At 39.7% G+C, this 24,182-nt stretch overlaps 1 protein-coding gene across 1 annotated transcript in view; it reads right to left on the bottom strand.

Annotated features, from left to right (window-relative positions):
- LOC133344241 (CUB and sushi domain-containing protein 3-like) overlaps nt 1–24,182 on the bottom strand; it is a 403,210-nt gene that overhangs the window by 115,155 nt on the left and 263,873 nt on the right. Inside the window, 9 exon segments of the mRNA XM_061554305.1 lie at nt 2,626–2,817; nt 4,116–4,272; nt 6,268–6,437; nt 10,812–11,000; nt 12,533–12,748; nt 13,872–13,988; nt 19,045–19,233; nt 22,117–22,304; nt 23,144–23,282. Coding sequence (XP_061410289.1) covers nt 2,626–2,817; nt 4,116–4,272; nt 6,268–6,437; nt 10,812–11,000; nt 12,533–12,748; nt 13,872–13,988; nt 19,045–19,233; nt 22,117–22,304; nt 23,144–23,282 — 1,557 coding nt within the window.

The following is a 24,182-nucleotide window of genomic DNA, read 5'->3' as shown; positions in this document are numbered from 1 at the left end:
TTACCAAGATGGACACACATTGTAACTAATTTTGGAGTATGCGGAGAAAAGCAATCAATTGAGAGTCCTCAACTTAATATTTTTTTGTACTTTCAATCGTGTGAAATGTTCATGGAATGGCATATTAAAAGCACGGAAATAATATAAAAACAACACATGTCGTGTTGCCGCAATATCATTTTTGATCATATGATACTTTATACATTTGCACTATATGATAATTACTGCGATATTAGTTACCCATGAATCTGTAGTGCACTCTGCATATTTATTTTATTGTGTTTGTGCTTGGTTATACTTCTAGTTCGAGTGAAAATTACTTAAAAGCTCTTCAACTCCAGGTGACTCAATATAAACCTGCATTGAGACTTAAACTCATACGTTTGTCAATAATACTTTGGCATTTGAAAGGAAATATATAATATATGTTGTTTCGGGCAATGGCCCTTCTCAATAGCACAATGCTTACCCCGAGCTCTCAATACTCTGATTTTGCACTGTGTTTGAGTTGTACGCCTTCTGGTGTCATCTGGTCCAACACCAATGGGGACTAGGCTCTAAAGAAAGCCGTCTCGGGTGTGGACCAATCAACTTCAAGGACAGTGTATATTATTATCATTATCAGAGTTGCTTCTTTTTGTTTGCTTTTTTGACTACTTGTGTTGTGGTTATTGCAAACATGATGCCTTGAATAAAGGTGTCAGTTTTGTACCAGTTTAAAAGGGTAAAAACCTACTACTATAGGCCCTATTGTTATCAACTGTGAAGGAAGGCCAATGCCCAAAATGTCCCCTATTATATATTTTCCTTTTAAGGCCACAGTGTTATTGACAAACGTTTGGGTTGATCATTATTTGTGCTTGGGGTGTCAGTGCCAATGCAGCATCATCCAATAATTGTCTTATAACTGGGGTTGTAAATCGTTTTTTTTGCATTCCCGGTAACCGCACGGGAAAGAAAAACAATTATTTCCGGTTTACCGCACACACATATAGAAATGTCTGTCTCTTGATCAGCAGGTCACATGCGGTGGGGTAAAGTTTTGGTATGCCCACCACTTATAAATATCTAGTCACTGTGGAAAGGTAGACCAAGTACCTTCCAGAGCTTCCTCTCGTGGAGGATCTTCTACCAGCATTTGGCGTGAGTGAGCAATTGCAGGGCTGCACGTTTGCCCTTTAACTAAGAAACGGTATGCTGCTCTTTGGTGTGTGCGTTTACACATGGCCATCAATGCAATAATTGCTAAAATTGCATTGGAAGTGGTTACATTTTGACTTAAAACTTTTGTGACTGCAGGAATTCATATTCTTTGGATCTTTCGGGAAAGTCACGTAGATAGAAAAAGAATAATAAAAATTAAGTTAATAAAAAATATTGGCAGTCTACATTATAAACTGCCAGTACACTCACTCAGATTAAGAACCAGGCTACAGTCTATATTCGTGTTTTTTGTTTTAATTAATATTTATTATTTTATTTGTATTCTTATTTTAAACATTTATTCACTTTATTTTTATTATTATTTTTCTATCTACGTGACTTTACCGAAAGAACCAAAGAATATGAATTGGAAGTGGTTGTTGCTGGTTCCTGATGACTTTCAGACGTGGTAATAGACTGACAACGATTACCAGTAGCCATTTAACAACCCAAATTATAACGCAAATGCTACCAGCTGGACAATTGAAAAGAACTTAAAACATTATGCCACCTGAATATCTGAGGCATCCAAGTGCAATGGTTCACCAAATTCCATACAGAAGATAAGTATGTATCTTTTAGATAGTCTTGTGAATAAACACACTTCCATTGTACATTTCACAAGGGTCAGGGATATCAACTTTTATTTCCAAGTGTTGACAAGAACAATGTGACATTTCCTAACATGATTAACACACATTAAGCTGCATGGCAAGCTGATGCGGATGTGTTCACTGGAGAACCCCGCATCCTCACGCACACAGCTTAATAGTGTGCAAACTGTTCCGATGGGAGCTTTTGCATGATATTTTTATCGATTATTTATTAATTTTATTTTTAACCTTTCCGGATTACTCTGAATTCTGCATCTGGCATTGAGATATTTTGCTACACGCTAAATTATCTAGAAATCAACTTATAAAAAAAATATTAATACATGTATTATCATGCATATCCCTTTCAACGCATCACGTATGCAAATTGTCCAAAAAATTATATTTAAAAAAATTAGCCAATCTAACTTTACTTCATGATCAAACCTATTCCCTTCTGTATTGCCTGCAGCCCTGTGTAGCGTGTTGTTCATTTGGAAGGGCAGTTTGTCATATTATTCTGGACAAGCCTGTTTACCTTAATTTCACACGGAGCACTTCCTCACAACTAATTTATATTTTGTTCTCTATTTGCATTCGCCTTCACCACAACGTCAATTCCAGTTTATTTTCATGTCTAACTATTCCATTGCTGGGGAAATTCTTGACATGCGCGTTTGTTCGCACGCGATTGGCTCGCTAACACTAGTCTCCTATCAGGATGTGAGTGACATGCCCTTCTTCTGTTATTCAGGCAGACCATCAACCTTCCATGGAGTGACCATTAATTATTGATGCCTTTGTGGTGCTCTACCTGGGAAACCCTTACCTTGGCAAGAAGGGAGAGGGTGGTCCCAGGCTCGTCGCTCGCCGCTCATGCAAGTCAGCCGCTTGTTGCCGTGCAGGGTGTAGCCTGGATTGCAGCCGTACGTGATGGTGCCTCCAGCAAAATAGCCCTGGTCTCGGACCTTGTACCCAAACTCTGGCACGCCTGGATCCTCACACTGGGTGAGTTTAAAACCTGCATATGGGTCATGGCGAGCGAGGGAGAAACGTAAGCACATGTACAACAATAGCATAAACATCACCCATGTAAACGGTAAATGTGCATATTCTTGGGTCTTTCGGTCAGGTCACGTAGATAGGTTCAAAGAAAATAACAAATAATAACAAAAAAACTACGACGTTTCAATCACAACATAAGCGGTCGTCTTCAGGAAAGGGGGTTAGCTTCCAAGGCAAACTGTTCATAAGGGTTTGAAATGGCTATAGCCCAAATGTCAGCAGCCAATGATAATGTAGTGGCGGGCAGCGAACCCGACGGTGGTTGGTTTTCCACCAATCAAGGGGCTGCCAGGTGAAAATTAGCATGTTCATGAGAGATTAGCATGTTAATGGAAGATCGCAGAGCCGCATCCAAGGGGTTGGCGCGCGAAGTGACTGTGTCAGTGTGAACCCTGTGAAAGCGCAAGTTTGAAATGGGAGTAATGTACAACTAATATCGGAAGGATGGGAACATCATCGCCAATTATGCCTTAAACTGGTTAATAACGTCCTTCCAATGATTGCTCAGTTTGTACCCATCTTCTCGGTTGAAATTGTGTCTGTGTCTATATATGTATGGCTTCATGAACGAATCTTTAATGCGGTGGGCTGACACGAAATAGATTTCTCTAAGACGAAGGTACTTAGCATGCCCACTGGCTATCAACAAAGATTAACATGCTAATCTCTCTTTAACATGCTAATTTTCACCTGGCAGCCCTTTGATTGGTGAAAAACCAACCACCGTTGGGTTCACTGCCCGCCACTTACATTATCATTGGCTGCTGACATTTGGGCTACGCCCATTTCAAACCCTTATAAACAGTTTGCCTTGAAAGCTAACCCCCCTTTTCCTGAAGACGACCGCTTGTGTTGCGATCGAAACGTCGTAGTTTTTTTCTCTTTGAACCTATCTACGTGACTTTACCGAAAGACCCAAGAATATGAATTCCTGCAGTCAAAAAAGCCTTAACTCAAGGGTAAAGGTGCAGTCCCTACAATTGCTTGATTGTGATGCTCCGGTTGGAATGACCTCTATGAGAAGGAGCTCCCCGGCTATCCACCCAGCAGTATAAATGGGAATACCAAAGTTAGTCAATCGGCAGGTAGCATGTGGTAGGTTAAAATGTGGGTAGTTCCAACTCTTCGAGGGCGTCTGGCCAGTGTGAAGAGGCCGTATATTCTGCAGTAGTGGGGTGAGCAAGAAATTGCAGGGCCCCCACCTTAACTGTTTGCCTTTACTTAATTGTTAACATAATTCACATTCCAACTTACTAGAGTACAGTATTTGAAATCCGATGTCTGTGCCTTGAGAGTCAGTGTTGAATTCCAGCCAAAGGTGGTTGGAGGTGCTGTTGATGGTCTTTCCATTCAACTCAGATGTGGTGAAGGCGTTCATCAAACGCGCTGAACCGTCTCTCCCATCATAAATCTAAAACATGACGAAAAAAGTTAAAAGCGTTATATTCTAAGTAGAATACGAATGAGCAATACAGCATTGTTTAAACACGCCTTCAAACAATCATCAAACGGTGTGATAATTTGGCTAGTTACTCTGTATAGCATTTTGAAAATAGTTTTGTAATTATAACTCAACAAACACAAATGCATATTCTGGCTGAGCCAGTACATATCAAGTTATGGGCTTAATAGGCATTTCTGACATATACCATTTGGGGAAAAATATGTAAAGTTTGTCCAATTTAAGGGTAGTTTACTTGTCTAAAATATTTTATTCATTTGTTCACTACGAACGAACGAACATCGATTACAATCAGCACAGATAAATCGGATGAAAGTGTCGGCCACATAACCTCTGGAGTGGCGCTCTAGAGCTCCCCCTAGTGGAGGCCCTTCCACAATCAATGGCATATGAGCAAGCAATTGCAGGGCTGCAGCTTAGCATTTGCAGGCAAACTCATATTACCATTACTGAAACACATTGTCCTTCTATATACGTGTGAAACGGTCAACAAAGGGGATAATATTATTGTGTGTACAAAAATCTGTAAAGTGTTAAAGTATATCCACGACAAATAGTGAAAATAGCATGTGTGGCGCTGGTGTATATCAGTTTCCCCCCCCCCCCCCCATTTACATTTCTCATTTAGCTTTAACAGAAATGGTATTTCAAAAATAAATGCTGTGCATGACACAGCATCTGGTATGGCGCACTTCAGTGTGACGACATTGTGATAACACTGGCAAGTACATTTGTCAAACCTCATATCTTGCCCTTGCAAAATTGTATATTTTGTATCCAATTCTTTCCTAAAGGACTGAATACAAGTGTGGATTTCTGCAGATTATTTACAAACAGCCTTTTTCACTATCATATACTTTATATTGTGAAATACGTTTTTATTATCAACATTTAACGGAGCTAATGCCTATTTTAAATTGATATTTCTACCCTTCAATAGTGTGCGCCACACATTATATACGCTGCTTCATCATAATGGTAAAATACTAACCTTTTTGCTCCACTAAACAAAACATATTTTGGTGGGCAATACGTGTGAAAGCGTTGCCAGTTCATCGCGCCTTCTATAAAAGCTTGTGGACATTACATTCCCAGCAGTTACCCTTCAAAATTGTAATAATTGCATACATTTTTGGAGGGACACAACAACTGGATAACAAAGTATGTAAGTACATATATCTAGAGTATGTATACCTAAAAATAGGATACAAATGATACTAATGTACCTCGAGAATAACGTTTAATTAGTGTATATCACCTGCTGTGACATACATCTTAAACATGGACAAGTCCAAAGAAAATTAAACAAAGCGAATGAAGAATCATGGAGATGTGCACGCTTGGAATTACAATGAGACACACGGGAAGAAAGTATCCCATGCATTAGAGAACACACACAAATTAAGGACATTGTATTGACCATGAAGAAAAGTCAGTGGACTTGGGCAGGATATGTCTCTAGTTTGGGTAATTGCGGGCAGTCGAGACAAATGTCAGACATTGGTGGCAGCCAAAGGACGGAAGCCGCTCGAGAGGACGTTCACTGGCGAGGTGGAGCGATTAAATTGGATCGCGTGAAGAAGCGAGGCAGATTGTCTCATCGCAAAGCTACGAGAGCGATGGCTTGGGGAGGCCTTCATTCAGCCATAGCCAGATCACAGCTGCTTATGAAGATGATGAAATTAACTGTATAAAAAAAAACTCAGACGCATAAGAGGTAAGGAGTAAATATCGTTTGAACTGATTATTTAACAAAATATCAATTGATTGATTAGTTATGTGAGAGCATACAATGGTGAGTATTTAAGCAGGTGGGAGGCAACTGATATTCATTAACGCTCTTGAAATAAAAAAAAACTGCCTTTGTTATTCCCAAGGTAGATAAGACCCTTATCTATGAATCAGTACAACTTAGGAACAATATCAATCATACTATTAAGCTACCTTCAGGGAGTCTCCAGGTCCCAGGCGGAAGGTTCTTGCTGTCAGTCGAATGCCCATGCCGGGTTTGACCTGCACGCTGTAGATGCATTCGTGGTTGTCGTCGTACTTCTGCGGGTGTTTGGGGGACAGCAGCACCCCCTCATTGGCTGTGGACGATCTCCCACATTCAGCTGCAACGGCAACAGCAGCAGCGGCAACAAACACAGCAACATGAATCACAATTTGAGGAAAAACACACGTAATGTTTACGAATAAATTGCAGGTACTTTGCAATCATTTTGAAAATTAATGGGGCTGAATTTTCAAACTGTCCCGAATCTACTTTTGGAATTTTTTAAAATTATTTTTGTATGCAAGGGAAAATTTGAAATAGCAGTCAGAAAACAGTGGATGCATGGAAGAAAAATGTAAAAAAATATGAGTGCCATTTAACGTAATGACAATAATACATACAATCGTCATCGTCGTCATTATCATCAACAAAGGATTTTCAAAATTCATAAGTTTTTTTCTCAATATCACAACTGATGCAGGGTGAGAAATCTAAGCGTTGAATGTATATACAACACAAGTTCACCAGTCATTATTCAGTAATATACTGTACTGCAGTCTTAAATTTCAAATTATGTGAGATAAAGCTAAATATATAAGAAAAATGTATACATAAAATCATTACATATACTTAAAAAATATGTTATCCATATTGATCATTTATAGAGTGTATATTTTAACAAACAGCATTGAAGTACTATATATATAATACATATATTTGCGTGTAATGTTGCTGAACATCACAATAAATAGAGCTTAATACAGGTAGGAACAACAGTTCCACACTGCCCACCAGGGATTATTTGTCTGTCTGTCTGTCGTGCATGGCCCCACCCCTCCAGAGCCCTCCCATTGCCTCGGGGGTGCCGACCAATCAGACAGACAGACAGACAGACAAATAATCCCTGGTGGGCAGTGTGGAACTGTTGTTCCTACCTGTATTAAGCTCTATTTATTTTTATAGCAATAAACTAAATCCAAATTTACAAAACACACTACATTTCAATATTCTCAATTGATCTCTATAGTCATTGTAAGCAACTACAGGAAATGTCAGAGGGACTTAATAATCTTAATAGAGAAGCATGCAATATCGTATAGAAAAGTCCCCTAGGCAATTAAAGATATCAGTCAGAGGCACAGGAGTTGGAAACACACGCGAATATGTTACGAAGCACAGTTATCGGCATCGGATCAGGATCCGAATTTATTATATAATTATGCAGACAGGTGCAGGTTATTTTTGAATTTCAAAATGAAAAGTAACATTCCATTTTCTAAAGACGAACATTTTAAATTATTGTTTAATTACCTGCTCATGACATATGGATCAGAAACCGACAATCTAACCTATAAAATGGTCATCAACAGAAATACTTAATAGTCACGTAATGAAGTGCGGACAGACGCATGCTTAGAATTACATTCAAAGAGAGAAAGAGGCATGCATAAATTAGGGCTGTTAACTTTCCCCGCACCTCCGATTAGCAAGGTTGGCTCTGTACGGTGTGAAAAAAGTTCAACATACATACATGCATATATAGAAAATATGCAAATGATGCATTTAATATTCACTCTTACTAAAAGTGAGCAGGCTAGAGCAGGACAGTCGCTTAGAAGGGATGATGGCTGGTGGTCGAGACTAATGATGGACTGAGTTGGTCGAGACTAATGATGGACTGAGTTTGGCTAAGCAGGAATTATGTCAAACAACAATACATTTTACATGGTTTGATGAAAGTTAGACATCAAACATGGGGAAACATTTTCCTGAAAATGTGCATTGATAGGAGATATCACCACCATAGCATAGTATGATTTTCCTATATTGTAACTTAAAATGAGTTTGTCCCATCTTATAATACTTATTTTAAATGAATGTATTACATGATTACATATACAGGGCCTCCTCGACTTATGAACGAGTAAGGTTCCAGAGGTCTGTTCATAAGTCGATTTGTTCGTAAGTCCAACGTTAATCCTGTCGATTCCAAACATGTTGTATGGCATGTACACTAAACAAGAGGAATGGATTTAAAAGTTGTATAATCTCCTGTAGACATAGATGCCACTGGTTCTTGATGTTCTGCAGATGTAGATGCCACCAACGCCATCTATTGCTCGGGAGTTGAACTTATGCCTCGGCCTGAACAGGCAACTGGACATATGTGCAGGTTTGGTCGTATCTCTGAAAGTTTGTAAGTCGAATGTTCATAAGTAGAGGAGTCACTGTATCATTGAAGCCACGGATTAGCTCATTTCAACCTCTCCCGCCGACTGCAGCATTTTCTTGCTGTGGTTGTCCCACCTGATGAAGATCGCTTGTGTTGCGATCGAAATGTCGTGATTTGTTTAATTTTATTTGATTTCTACCTACGTGACTTTACTGCAAGAACCAAAGAGTATGGATTCCTGCAGTCACGAAAGCTTCAAATCAACCTTGTGTTGAGTGAAAGCGGATTTACTCTTTTGTGTGTTTATTTTACCAATGGCAAACAGTCATCATTGTTACTTTACCCAAGAGGTTTCATCACAGTACCAGGTGCAGTTCGTGAATGCTACAACACAAAATCTATCCCAACATCCGTTTAATGAGTTATATCATAGTTAGATTGCAAAGCACCATACACAGAAATTTTACTCATTCTGAGACGACGTTGAATGAAGACTCAATATAACCAATTATATATATATTTCAAGATAAACTGTTGCTGAGACCGAACGTGTGATTTTTTTTCTGTGGAAATAAATATTGCACAGCTCATATTGAGCCAAAAACTGCCAACAACAAAGGTTTCAATGTCCCTCAATGGGCTACATTTTATCACAGTTCCCCTCGAGAGGTCAGATATAGTTTTATAATAATAGGGCTTATACCACTGCGCTTCCCAGAAGTTGATTGTTTCAGAGCAATTTAATGTATGAGGTGTTGTTGAGGGCTGCATAATAGAGAGTTGTATCCAACTGATAGGCCCCTTCAGTAGATAATTTTCAGGGATGTCAGCAAGTATAAGAGACTTGGACAAACCCAACATTTTAACAGCAGCGTCTCTGTCCTCAACAAACTCAACAAAGAAAGCAAACACAGGCTGGCGCTATGTAAGTTGTACTTCAACGCGGCAGGAATAGTGCAATGAAAGTTAGGAAGCAAACAGAGAACAAAGTTGTCCGAAACCACAAAAAATCTGTTGAGGAAAATGAGAAATATGAAAAGAGACAGGGATGCGTGGCTAAAGATTGAATGCATAGAAACTTTTTCAACGATTCGGAAGATAATGAGAAGAGAAATCAGAGAACATAAGACAAACATTGCTGAAGACGTTATAGCAAGAAATTGGAGTATGAAAGCTGCAAAAAATAAGAATGATAGCCAATTCACAGGGGTAGCACTTATGGATAAATATTAACTACGTAATTAAAAATAGTGAAGGAATTTAATGCAGATATGTATAGTAATAAAATATGCACATAGCTAAGAAATAAGGACATTTTTCAGATGAAGAGAAAAAAGTTCCATATGTTAAACTTGAAGTCAACTCTGTCTGCAGTATGAAAAGGGGAAAGCTCCTAGACCAAATGGTATAACTGTGGACATCATCAAAGAAGCAGGACGAATCAGCTGGAAGAAAAAACAACATTTGCAGACTTGTTCATGAAGTGTTTAGAGATAAATAAAATCCTGAAAGCACAGAATGATATCTCGATAATTATTTCATTCAAAACGGGAGACAAAAAGCAACTTAAAAACTACATAACCATACCCTTCTCATCGCACGTCTAGAAATGTTTTTACAAAGATTACTGGGAATAGAAAAGGGAACAAATTAGACAACCCCTGAAGCAGCAGGGTTCAAGAAAGGTTTTTTTCTACAATTGGACATATAGAACAAACGTTGAAAAGTGCTCCAAGAACCACGGAGAGAAAGAGAAGAAACCCTATTTTGGAAAGTCACAAAGTAAACATGCAACATATATTATTCATATATCTGTCCCTCCACATACAAAAATTACGGAATTGTTTACACTTTCCATCAACCACAAGGCCTTCTGGGAATATATAATATCAGCAGTATTGGTTCTATGCAAGCAAACTCTGGACCGGTTGAGACACACAGTGTCTCATCAGTACAGTCAGGCTTGATGATTACACTTTGTAACAATTATTTTTTTGTTCCTGGGTAGTAAGTGTTATTTCCTAATTGCTTACGCCTCAAAAGCTATTGTTCCCCACAAACTTTGCTTTTGTGACCAGGACAGTGATATTTTGAAATGTACCTATTTTCAATTCGAAAACGGGCAAATTTGTTTCTTTTCGTTCACATAAAGTCAGAAAAAATGACAACATATGAATCAAAATTAACATGTATTTGTACAAAAGTACTGTAATACAAACATTACTACAAAAGATTTAGAAGTGAGTAGTTTTTCGATATTTACTATTATATTGCAAATCACTTTCACACAGAATGGGTGAGAATAATGTGCCCACCTACCCACACACCTTGGGAGCGGGGCATCCCAGAGCCTACGCCCGCCACCTAGACACACGAGGGCCCGTGCCCCGACCAGACGGTAGCCAGGCAGGCAGGAGAACGCGAGGACGTCGCCCACATCCAAGCTGCGGCCGCTCCGTCGGCTGAACGTGGGTGTGCCTGGGTCTTCGCACGGCTCCAGCGGGTACTCTGCATGATACACAACAGCAGGTTATTACTAACACCGTAGGAGATAGCTATTTGGATTGTACCAGGTAAGGCTCACTGAGCTGTATATCTTTTTCAGAAACAACCAGGCCACAAATGATAGTTCAACAAAGTGGCTTATTGGGTGGAAATTCATAGCAGCCAAATATTTTTCCAGGTAAGGCCCACTGAGCTGTATATCTTTTTTTCAGAAGCTACCTGGCCACAAATGATACCTCAACAAAGTGGCTTATCGTGTGCAAATTCATAGCAGCCAAATATTTTACCAGGTAAGGCCGACTGAGCTGTATATCTCTTTTCAGAAACGACCTGGCCACAAATGATAGCTAAATGATGTGCACTTATCGTGTGAAAATGCATAGCAGCCTAACACTCTAACCACATGTTTCTAAATGTGGAGGGAAAAACCAGAGGACCCAGAGAAAAAGCCATGCGACCACGGGGAAAACATTCAAACTCGAAGTATACAGGTGTCAGGGTCGGGATCGAACCCACTACCTCCTGTATATCAGGCAAGGGAGTTAATATCTTGCCACCAGCGGCCCAACGTGTCCAGAAGAGGGAGGCTGTATGGAAAATAGATCAACTCATACGTGCCAAAATTTTTTTATTTTAGTCTAGAGGAATAGCTTATCGAATGCGTTTTTTTTATAGAACGCATGGTTCGGGCTCTGCACGGATTACTTAATGAGGTCTGTTTTCTGGAATGCGGGGATGATGTTTCACCTGTACATGGTTTCGACGTTGCTAAGATTGCTAATAAGATAGATGATAGATATGCTTACGAGAGGTGAGAGTGCTGCCTTCCATTGGAATGTACTTTGGCATTAATGAATTGGCTGTGAGAATGATTTATTTACCATGTATGTTTGTTGCGTATGTTTTTACGTGATAATGTAACACATCCTGTACTCAACTCGTTCACGTAAAACGCAAATGTGCATGCACATTGTCGCATACACCTAGCTGACCACTCGTTGATGGTTGTCAAATGGACATTCAGGTGACCGTGTTAGGGGCGAGCGTTGGGCGTGAGTGCCATGGTGGGGGAAGAGAAATGCATACTAGGTGTTTTGTGTTGAGGTTAAATTGAAAGATAAAGAGTGTACACACACACAAGGAATGGAGAGCGACGAAGCATCCTTTATTTCAATAACAAGGGTATACATCTTGGAGAATTCGTTTAACAAAGAGGGAGGTGATAATTTTGCAGCCAGAAATGCAACACACGGAATTTTCCAGAAACGTTACCCCCACGTTCGGCGAGGTATTTAATTCTCTTCCGTGGTGTAATGGTCAGCACACTGGACTTACAGCCTAAATGTTGAAAGAATGGTGTACGTTTTTTTTTTAATCCTCCTGCTTCTGTCAACCTAGGGGTTCAACACAAATAGTCGCTAAGGCAGGTCGCACGTGGAAAGGTGAAGCGTGGGGTAACGTCCAAGATGTCCGGCCACACTCATCCCCTAATGCTGCCGAGCACAACATTCTACAAGCTGTGCGTTGCTCCTCACCCATGAAGGTCATGTTGAAGCCCTCGTAGGACATTGAGAAGTCGGAGATGAAGCGCAGCTGAGCCTGGAAGTTGCCGTAGATGCCGGCGTGGAGCACAGTGGGCAGCGTAGACCCTGTGAGGCGAGCCAGAGGCTGGGAGAAGCTGCCGTTCTCCGTGATAAGCAGGTAGTCATGCAGGTTTTCCACTTGAAACGTGTGGAACACGAATTGGACCCCTGCATCAGGGAGAGGTTTGGTTTACACAAAATGCAATGGCAACAATGCAACATACGTTTCTAACAAAACGCAGAAATGTGTAGAAAAGCACAATGTGTGCCCATGGTCAATGGACGTATAGAAATGAAGATAGCAGTGCAGGGGAGTGTTGCATGAACATTGCATCATGTTTCGATTTAAAGCTTTCGTGACTGCAGGGATTCATCTTCTTGGTTCTTTCGGTAAAGTCACGTAGAAGGGAAGTAATAAAATAATAAAAATAAAACATAATAAAACAATTCTCACGACGTTTCGGCCACAACGCAAGCAGCCGTCCTCAGGTAAAGAACAGGGTTGTCGGAAAGACAGCGTTCTAATGAACACTGCTAAGCTTAACTTATGTTTATTTTTATTAGAACGTTGTCTTTCCGACAGCCCTGTTCTTCACCTGAGGACGGCTGCTTGCGTTGTGGCCGAAACGTCGTGAGAATTGTTTTATTATGTTTTATTTTTATTATTTTATTACTTCCCTTCTACGTGACTTTACCGAAAGAACCAAGAAGATTGCATCATGTTATTTATTTTTTATCGGTGTAGGTTTCTTTAAATAAATGTTACATGTAAAACGGTGGCTTTGTGGTTAGTATACTATGCCATGCGGGTTGTAGATGAGTGTGATACCCGGCCATGCCATTATCAGTGGTGAGTGATTCTGAACTATCCTGGGCTCACCTTCACCAACCCACACTGACCAGCGTGGTGAAGTATGGTCAAACGACCGCCAACTAGTTGATTGACAAAGGGCTGAAAATTGGTATATGTACTTTCATACATATTTCCACTAATTCAGAGGTAAGGAAACCTGACATTTTAGCCTGATGGAAAATATAAATTTGCAGGAAAAGCTTTTTTTAATACAACCATCATTATGTAATGAAGGAGGTGAGGTGTGATATCGACAATGTGCCCAGTATGGGAGGAGATGTTATCAGACTCCCAGACGTGTAATGAGTCTTCAGAATGTGGAGTATTGTCAACGTTATTCAGGTTTACACGTGGCCGGTTGAAACAGTGTGCGCCGTGAATGTTTGGCATGCGTGCATGAGTGCATTTATTGAAGCCACTATAGATAATAGACCTTGCCTTTTCCATGAGACACTTCAATGGTCCACGTGCAATTCAGGGAGTTGGGGTAATAATCAGGGTAACCTGGTGACAGGATTATTCCACTGTGTCCCTGGATGTACCCTCCGCATGGTGCTAAAGGGATGAAAAGAGCACAGTGAATGCACGGCAGAACTGGACCTGGGAGGCTCACTCAGAAGCGTGATGCTTAATAACCCGTCTATAATCAATGCTCACATCCCCGCTCACATCGCCAGATACCTCTGGAGGCTACACATGTTTAGTGACTTAGTGACACTGCAATATTGTACGGATGTTGCACATTAATACAAACCTCCAGCAATTACAAAAGGATATTTTTTTTTCCTGGAAGCAATAACTGCCACGCTTCACATATATATAACAACAAAACATACTTCATAACACTATCATAAACCCATTTGTCAAGTTTGTGCGCATAAGCTCAGTTTGGCGGCTCGTTTATGTGACTGCTTGTATCAGATCAGCGCTCTGTTTAAAGGTGCTCACACAAACGCTGTAGTTGTTTGCAGAACACGTGCATCTCACAAATTGTATTCACACATTCGCAGCGTGCAAGAGCATTCAAATCAAAGCTGCACATTCTAATCATTGCGTGTTTAAATAATTAACCTAAAGGGATGACTATTGATCTTTAATTCATAATTGGGTAGGCTTGCAGGCTCTATACAAAAGCACGAGCTATTTTTATTTTAAGAATAGCTCTATAACTGCAGCACTTTTGCTAAGCAATTCTAGAATAATAGCAATTATTGTGTAATTAAGCTGAAGGATATGAATAATCCCCTTGTGGGTGTACTCACATTCCATCACTCAATGCAGCACTGACACTACCTTGTGCACAGTGGTGGAATCTGCCTATCTTTTGGCAGCCCTGAAGCAAACGCTTCCTCATATTGATTGTTTCAAAGGCGTTGTATGGCCACCTGTCACTTTATTTATACATACAATGCAGGTGTGAACATTGCATTTGTACATTGTAAAGGACGTAAATGTATATACACACACATATTAAGAATGTTCAACATGATAGCAGAGAAAAGTAGGTTTGAAAATGTAGGAGAAAACACGTTATTTTTACATTAACTATTAATGCCTGCACTCCACAAAGAAAAGCTTATGTAGGTATACACATGTTTTCAATTAACTTAGGAACATAGCATGTGTTTGGAGATTGGTTTGGTATATAAAATCTGATCTCTGGAAATGTCCTGAACAATATGCTTTGATGCTGAAGGATGACTCCTGGTTGTGTTGTGTCTCATCCAAGCAGCTGTCGGTCATGAAAGATGTAGTTCAAATAACCAACATCTAAAATGGAGCACAAAGACTTCATTTAGATCTGTTCAGGTGTTCACTATTGACACTTCGTCATTCATTTAGATATGCAGCCAGCAAAAGGTGTGCCACTGCAGCTTGCGTGTTATTTAAAAAAAAAATCGTAAAGAAAATCAATTCCGCGTAGTGAAGAGCCTCAACAACAACTGCATTGGAGGTGTCAGAAGAAGTATTGATGAAAAGGACAGGCAGTTTTAATACACTTTTTTTAATTTCAGCAGGGTCAGCGGTGTCAGCAGATGTGCAAGTAGGGAATTCCACAGCGAAGAAGTATGGGTAAAGAAGAACGAGCAGCTCTCGATACATACTTTTCTCATAACACGTTTTCCTGTTTGGGTATAGATCACTTAGGAACCCATAGCTACTAGAACAGTATCTCAACTGGCACAGCTCATTCGCATGACTCTGAGCTACGAGTGAGAAAAAGTTTGGTCAACTCTCTCATTCTGTCATTTCCAGTTTGCACCCAGTGGGGACTTATCAGATACTTGACAGGTCATGCATTACTGAAAGTTCCCGACATTTGGCAACAGTTGGCTTGGTATTGTCAACTAAGCAACATCGATATCCTTTGGTCGGACTAAAGATCACACCACACAATTGTAATCGTGTTTTCCTTAATAATTCAATACAACTATATGCATACAGTGTACCAATCTATATACTGTGTGCAGTACATTGCAGTTCCACATGCTTGCACCATCTTGACATGAAAGTGAAGGTATCACATCATACTTGTGATCATGGGAATTTTTTTAAAATTAAAATTAGCTAAACATGGCAGAGAGTAGCACAGTGGTTAGCGCACTGTGCTATGTACCCAATGACCTCAGTTTGATTTCCAGCCATAGATAACATCAGTGGCAAGTGATATGTGAACCTGTCCGAGGCCAACCCTTCATCAGCCTGTGTCACGACAAACACGGGGAAGTGTGATTAAACAACTCCCTTGACTGAAATGGTATGAGAGGCCTTTGTCCAGCAGTGGATTTACAAAGGGATAAATTAGTATTATTATTGTTGTAATAAAATATGCCAGGCCAGTTGGGTAGGGCTGCTCAATTATATTTTAGATAACTGAACTCACATGCATGTTAATAAAATCAAGTTTTCAACCCTATCTCCCCCCCCTCCCCCCCAATTTATAAATATATTATACGTTCTTAAAAAAATTCATTTGGCGCTGCACCAATAAAATGGGATATATTTTCTGACAGTTGTGGATATTAAAAAAACTTGACATTCGTTAGTTTGCATTCCCCATATGATAATTTAATCAGAATATGAAACAGCCACGTAGTCCCCCCATAGGTGATTTGGATGTAGACTTCCTAACCACAATGCACTATCTTCTTGGTTCTTTCGGTAAAGTCACGTAGAATGGAAATAATACAATAATAAAATAATTCTCACGACGTTTCGGCCACAACGCAAGCAGCCGTCATCAGGTGGAGAACAGGTCTGTCGAGAAGTTAGTCTTCTTACTGTATCAAGTGAGCCTCAAGTGAGGCTCACTTGATACAGTAAATCTAGCTGTGACGGTCCCACCTGATGACGGAGACTTGTGTTGCCTCCGAAACGTCGTGATTTATTATCTCATTTTATTTCTATTATTACTTTTATTATTTTTTATTTAAATTTTTACCTACGTGACTTTACCGAAAAAACCTAAGAGTATACATCATATTGGTTTATGATATTTCGGTGAGTCACATACACATTTAAATTGTCCGTGTTAATCTGTAATAATACAATTATGCGCAAGCATAATTATGCGCAAGCATAATTGTATTATTTTTCGATGGAATTCTTGACTAAAATCCACGAACAAGCAATTATAACTCTGTTTATTTTGGAAACTATTTGATTAAAAGTTGTGCTAGCTAGCCCAGGCTTTGCAAATACCAATAAAATAAAATCATCCGAAAATCTCCATTCTGCTCAGCTGGAGTCGGCAATGCTCTGCTAAGCCAGACCCATAATAGAATTAAATTAGAATCTCATCTCATTGCCAGATGATTTCCATGGCAGAATCCGTGTTAGAATCCTCATTCAAATTAAAGGGAGTCGTCCATTGAATAATCACGATTCCTGCATTCAACATCCAGGGTGGAGGAGTTTAATATGATTCCTGGAGGGATCGCTCGGCTCTACTATACCATAGTTTACTCTTGCAAATGGTGTCAAAATGAATTTACACCTGATTGTATCCTGTGGCGATTCCCGACAGACATTATTAAGTGGGTATGGGAATTCATCTGTTGACTCAGTATAGCACGAGCGTCCACAGAGAGAAAAGAATGAGCAGAATGAAGCTGAGGGGACCAATATTTTGGGTATAACATGGCTTTGACATTTGCCCATTTAACCCACAAGCCAGGGTAATATTTTCTGGTCCCTGAGCATTTTCAAGAAATGCTGTCTACAACCATCAAAGCTTGCCAGGGATGTCATGAGCAATGACATGGGCATGACGGACGAATTGGGCGCATAATGCACTGACATTCCCCTTTTTTTGTATTATAAAATGTAACACGTATGCTTTAAATTCATTACGAGGAATGCCTCGTGCATCTCGCACTTGGTAAATCCGCTATATTATGCAAGCACACGGGGACGTGCATACGGCATACAATTATTAAACGGCTTCGTGTCATGGGGCATTATATTTGTTCATCCACATTTAGACATGCATCCCCACTCTGCGGCGTAGTGTGTGGTGCGAGCGCAGGAGGTGGGAAGCATGGTTAGGGTTAAACAAAAGCATGACCTCGTGTCACCCAGGAGAATCACCCTGAGCAACATAGGCTCTAGCTGTGGTCTGCTCGCTGAATCATAAAGAAGGTGCCTAAATGGCTCCTATTTCAAAAATAATCAAATGTATAAGTACAATAGATCACTTTACAAAAGAAAAAAGCCATGACGTTCAGTACATACGGTATTTTGGTGCAATTTTTATAGCGAAAGGCGATTGTGAAGGCACCTATGTTTTCACAGATGATAATAATCTGCAGTAGTTTAACAATCGGTGGCATTGTTGCTATGTAGCTTAAGCCATTAACGTTATTTGCAAGGACAGCAATTTTTCTAATTTGACAAATTTGGACTGCAATGCCAGCACATGTGGGCCTACTTATTTTTAAGAAATTTTGCGGGATCTTGAATGTCCATTGTGAAGTAGACAGCACTCATTAGGACACCTGCTACGTAAATTTTGTTAACAGCTTTTGAAAAATATCCAATTGCATTCGTGAGAAAGTGAAAACAACAATTGGCATAATAAATAAATAACTAGATAGATACATTGTGGCATGTGCAGACCTGCAATACTTTCCCTTCATAAGAACATAAGAATAGATTAACTTAACGGCTTATATTGTAATTGTACATGTCATAAATAAGTTACACATTTATCGCGTATGGCACTAAGTTTATAAAACAAAGACAATTGGCATGAAACAAACATGGGCACGACATGTCATGAGAGAAATTGCATGTATGTAGGTTGAACTTCTTTAACACCATACATAGTCAACGCTGCTAATGAGAGGTGCAACTGACCAGAGATGGATAAGGAGAGAAAGAGAAAAAAATGCGGTGGAGGATGACAGCGGAAGAGACCGCGAGCTGAAATTACAGAGTTCGGAAGCCGCTACTGGACAGAAGCGACGAGGTAATGGAAGGAGTTGAAGAACATGGGAGAAGCCATTGCCTAACATGGAAAATTACAGGCTGACAAGAACAACAATAAGAACAAACAAGTGGCTCGTAGTAAATATGTCAATAAGCTCATGAATAATGTATCATAACATACCATCGCAGGCGGGAAGGGGGTGGTTCCAGCGTCTGTTTGCTTCGCACCGCAATGGATTGGTGTGGCTGAGCGCATAGCCAGGCCGGCAACTGTAGGTAACGGTGGCCTGTATGGAAAAGTCGTTGCCCATACGCTGTCCATTTACAGGGATCCCTGGATCTAGACAAGAGTGCCGGTCCACGGGGATACCTTGCAGGCAAACAAGACAGCAACGGCACATTCAAAATGTAATACTCCCTTACTTACAGCACGCTTACATGCACACCGAAACGTCAGACAAAAGGAACAGCGCATGCAACCAAGTAATCTCTCCTTTTGGGCTTAAAGCGAGAGCAAACCATTTCTGACATGAACCTGCTGAAATTCAGTAAGCAGTCTTGAAATAACTGAATGGAGCATCACACTCGAGATTATATTATCACACAAAGCTTTTACACCTTCCTCAAAGTGGAAAATCAGTAGTAGTAGTATTATTAGCATAGACCTGCCCTCAGGTCAATTAATAAACGTGTGACACAAGAGGCTTTTAGATCGGATTTGGGCATTCTGTCCAAATTACTGCCATGCATGCGGTACAGCGATAAAATTACTCATTAGTTGTGGCATGAAATTTTAATCATTCCTAAAACAAGGTAACTCTTAGTAACCATAAATAGATTCATAACCACCTGCACGAACATATTTTAAACTAATATCAGTCATTTTCTCCAAAGACTAATTTGTCAGATGAATAAGTGCATTTCAAGTATCATACAGAAATGTACTGCCGATAAAAAAACTGCATAGTACGCATATGACATAATGTTACTGCTCATATGCATAATTAGTGATGAAGACCATTAAATTCATTATCAGACTTATCTTTAAATGTCTTCCAAGATGACAAATTACTGCAGAAGAAAATGTATCTTTTATTTGCAAAAAAATAAAATTATTTTTAGTTTTTCTTAACTTTTCAACTAAAAAAAATCAACAAACTACGTCTAAGAAAATACATTGACTATAATTAGCATGAAATGTGATCATTTAATGTATTATTTTTACTTTAATTACTAGTAAGATGTTATATTAAAACTAATGGCCAAGGTAGAGTTCACTTACTATAAAATCAATCTTCTAATGGGAACATATGATGTATCCATATACCTGCTATGGTCAAGTCTCCCATTATCCCTTTATGGCCAGTAAAGTGAGAACTATATTCAAGGTATAATGGATTAAAGGTATGTCTCCCCCTTATACGTCATTTCACGAATACGTTGTCATGTTATTATTAAAACCGCTACCGGATGTGCGTCGCCCCAACCCCACACTTACGTCTGTGACAGCATCCGTCTAGTCTTGGATTTGTCGCCTTGGCCTTTGCCTCCACCTACCCTGTACATGACCTACTTTGCGTTACACATACAGAAATGTACTGTACTATAAAGAACAATTTATTATTTACGTACAGTATTACATTACATTTCTAAGTATACTAGATTTGTGTTTCTATTTAATTTATACCTGATGATGATTGCTTGTGTTGCAATCGAAACGTCGTATGCTAGTATTTAATTTAATTAATTATTTTAAATTTATACGTGACTTTACCGAAAGAACCAAAGAATAATTCCTGCAGTCACGAAAGCTCCAAATTAAGTTTAGTATTTTGGTGATTTGGAAAAATTGCTTTGATTTACGTCGTTACGATATTTGTCGCGCATTTGAGAAATGCATCCCCGATGTAAACAGGCGTATTACTATATAATAAATTAGGAAATGCATTCCAGTCAAATGATAAGTATTTTGTCAGAATTCCACAGTCTTACAGAGAAAGAAAAAAATTACTGCTGTTATTAGTGATGGCAATTTCTGCCCATTGTTTCAATGATTGATGACAAGCCCTTTCCCATTCCGAAACGTCTGTAAGTTGCACGGTGGGTCCTCTTCACAGCTAACTCTCGGAAGATGCAAGCGGCTCAGCGTGAATTTTATTTAGAGAGGTTGAGTGCCGCTGTTTTTTAAAGATATTGTACTCACCGCAGAGAAGTGTAGTGACACGACCGCACTCTATGATAGCTGGCGCCTAACTGCCACACGCCCTCCTGTATGGAATTTTACTTCCAATTCCGTTCCGATGACGTACATCATCGGAACGGGAAAGGGTTAAGATGAACAACAGCCAATGTTTGAGCGTTTACTTTTTATATTTTTCGCAAATAAAAAACACAGAGAAGTAACAAGACGTCATCATCCACTTTCACCCATACCCAGAACAATGAGCACACTTAAATATTATTTTATTATGCTACGCTCTCTGTCTTAGAATGTCAACAATAATTCAATTGCAGTATTTGAGTTTTCCTCCTTGTTTATATCACAATTTCTGTGCATAGGTTCAAAGGCCCAATGCATCAAGTGGGCAACAGCAGACAGCAATATTAAACATATAATCAATAAGAAAATGTATTCATTGAATTGAGCAAGGTCATAAGAACTCGGGAGAAAACAACGTAAGCTTTTTTTTGTATTTTACCAGGTAAGGCGGGCGCACGAAGCTATATAGTTTTTTTTTTTCAGAAGCGACCTGGCCATAAATGATAGCCCAATCAGGTGGCTTGTCACTTTGAAATGTATCTCTGGCAAATACTCTAAACGCATATTGATTCTAAATGTGGATGGAAAAACCTGAGTACTAAGGAGAAAAATGCACTCGACCATATGGAGAACATGCAAACTCCAAATATACAGGTGTCAGGGTCGGGATCGAACACACAACCTCCTGTATACCAAGTTAGGTAGGTAACATTTCGCCCTCGCGGTGCCCCAATGACGATGGGAGGAAATGTCAAAGTGGAGCAGTGTGAGGAAAGAAGCAGAAAGACGTGTTTAAACCTGTGGCGTGGATGAGATGAAATAGTCAGTCTAATAGAGTCCTCAATATGAGTGGAGAACAGTTTGTGAGAACAGAAACCACGGTAGTAGCGATAGACGAGTGATACAGAGATGACTAACTGCCAATGAGCAAGCGACTGGAATAAATCGGCGAGTGCTGGATCAGATAGACATTGCAACAATGACATCACTTACTCTCATACTGAATGTGGAAGCCAAAGCTGGAGCGGCTGCTGTCTGTCGTGAATATCAGCAGCAGGGCATTGCCACTGCTGAGCAGAAACTGTGGAACCTGGGTTCCATGGTAGGAGCCAACAACAGGAGAACCTTCAGTCCGGCCATCGTGAATTTGAAGCACATCATAATTTACTTCGGTCTGAAATCTGCAAATCAGTCACATTAAACCCAGACACGCGTGTCAACAATACACAATATTTCAACACTGAGAAAAAGGTAAAGATGCAGCACCTGCAATGTCTTCCTCACACCACTTGTGGCAGAAGAACATCCACCAGAAGCAGCTCTAGAAATCCGCTCTAGAAGGTATCCGGCCTACTCTTCTATGCTGGCCAGATATCTTGGAATAGGTCGGATTATCTATCTACTTAGGCCACCAAACACTACCTGCTCATCGACTAGGGTGTACCCATTTATACTGCTGGGTGGACAAAGGCGGGGGGATTGTTCCAACTGCCGCGTTGGGAGATCAAACCGGTGACATCTGAATGTCATGCGTGTTTGTACGTCGAACTTCTTTCACACCGTACATAGCCAACTGTACTAATTGGAGGGGTGGGGGAAGAACAACTTAACACAAAACGCAGTTCTAACAAAATGAGTTTTCAATCTAGATTTTAAAGTGCATAGCTCCAGTGGCTTCCTAATATCGGAAGGAATGCAAGTCCAGTAGGATAACTATGACACCACAACATCATCCATAACAGTGATCATATTCATCTTCATTTCATTTCCCTTTGTTCAATGTCAGAAAACTATCTGTTTGTGTACGGTTTCAATGCATCATGTTATGCTATTTTCTCTATATTATTCATATATATATATGAGAGGCAACCAAGATGTATTCGAACAGTGAAAACTTGATTAATAAAATTAAAGAAAAAATAAATGATATTAACATTTGGGTGATTAACCCTTATGAGAAGATTTCAAAATATACGCTCTAAGGAAAATGCTCACTTTTAACGTGCTAACTCGTGCATACCTGACGAACTTTATTTTGATGGCATGTCCCTGCTGCGCTTCAATCAACCACTCACAGCTAAGTGAATCTTTGTACTGGCCTGGCCATCCCGGTGAGAGGATGTTACCAACAGGTGCAGAAAGAAGCCCTCCGCAGGGTGCTGTGGGTAAAAACAAATAACCATATATTTATCGGCATAAATGCCGAACAAAACTTCGCAGGGAAAGACACAAACGCAATGCTTGTCACGACACAAAAAAGGATACGTGAATTGACCTTGAGTCGCTGCTTTTATCAATGACTTGGCAAATTATAATCAGTTGCGATCAATTATAGGTCCACACCAACATTATCAGTGTATTGCATTTTTTTACATGGTAGCAAGCATTGATTAGTTCATTGAAATTAATGGAGTAAAAAAACATGTGCAATTATTAATCACTGGATTATGTGTAGTTTTATATTGCAATGTAATCTATTCCTGCAATGCCGAAACATAAACTCTTCACAATAAATTATTTACTGATCCCACACCTATTATAAATCATTATTTATCTAATTCTGTAATTTACATTTAGCATGGAGTAATTGACTCAGTTTAGGTTTTTTACGACTGTTATGTGCAGCATTTATTTATTTTTCAAAATGCGTGGGAATCACACATCAGTCCACTGTGTGTTCTGCCTGCTGCTTCTAAAGTCCATAATATCATTCCTGGTTCATTACTAGGGTTCTGATTGTTTGACTGCACGAGTCTCAAGCATTATCAATCTCCTGAACTTTCACAGCAGGCTTGCCAGTATAATGTGTAAGTTATTCTGTAATGCTCGCAATGAGTGCAGCATTGCACACCGTCGGTGCATGATATCCTCTGCAAACCAATGAAGAGAGACAATCACGTGTGACCATTACATACAATTAGGTGATAAAATAACAAAACTTAACTTTTTATTTTACCAGGTAAGGCCCACTGAGCTATATAGCTCTTTCGAAAGTGACCTGGCCACAGACTAAAACTCAAGGAAGTGGCTTTTCACGTGTAAATTTATAGCAGCCAAAA

The sequence above is a fragment of the Lethenteron reissneri genome, chromosome 19, assembly GCF_015708825.2.
Source record: "Lethenteron reissneri isolate LAM-NWPU_2019-01 chromosome 19, ASM1570882v1, whole genome shotgun sequence".
In the NCBI taxonomy this organism is placed as follows: domain Eukaryota; kingdom Metazoa; phylum Chordata; class Hyperoartia; order Petromyzontiformes; family Petromyzontidae; genus Lethenteron; species Lethenteron reissneri.
This window is presented reverse-complemented; position numbering and strand designations above follow the sequence as displayed.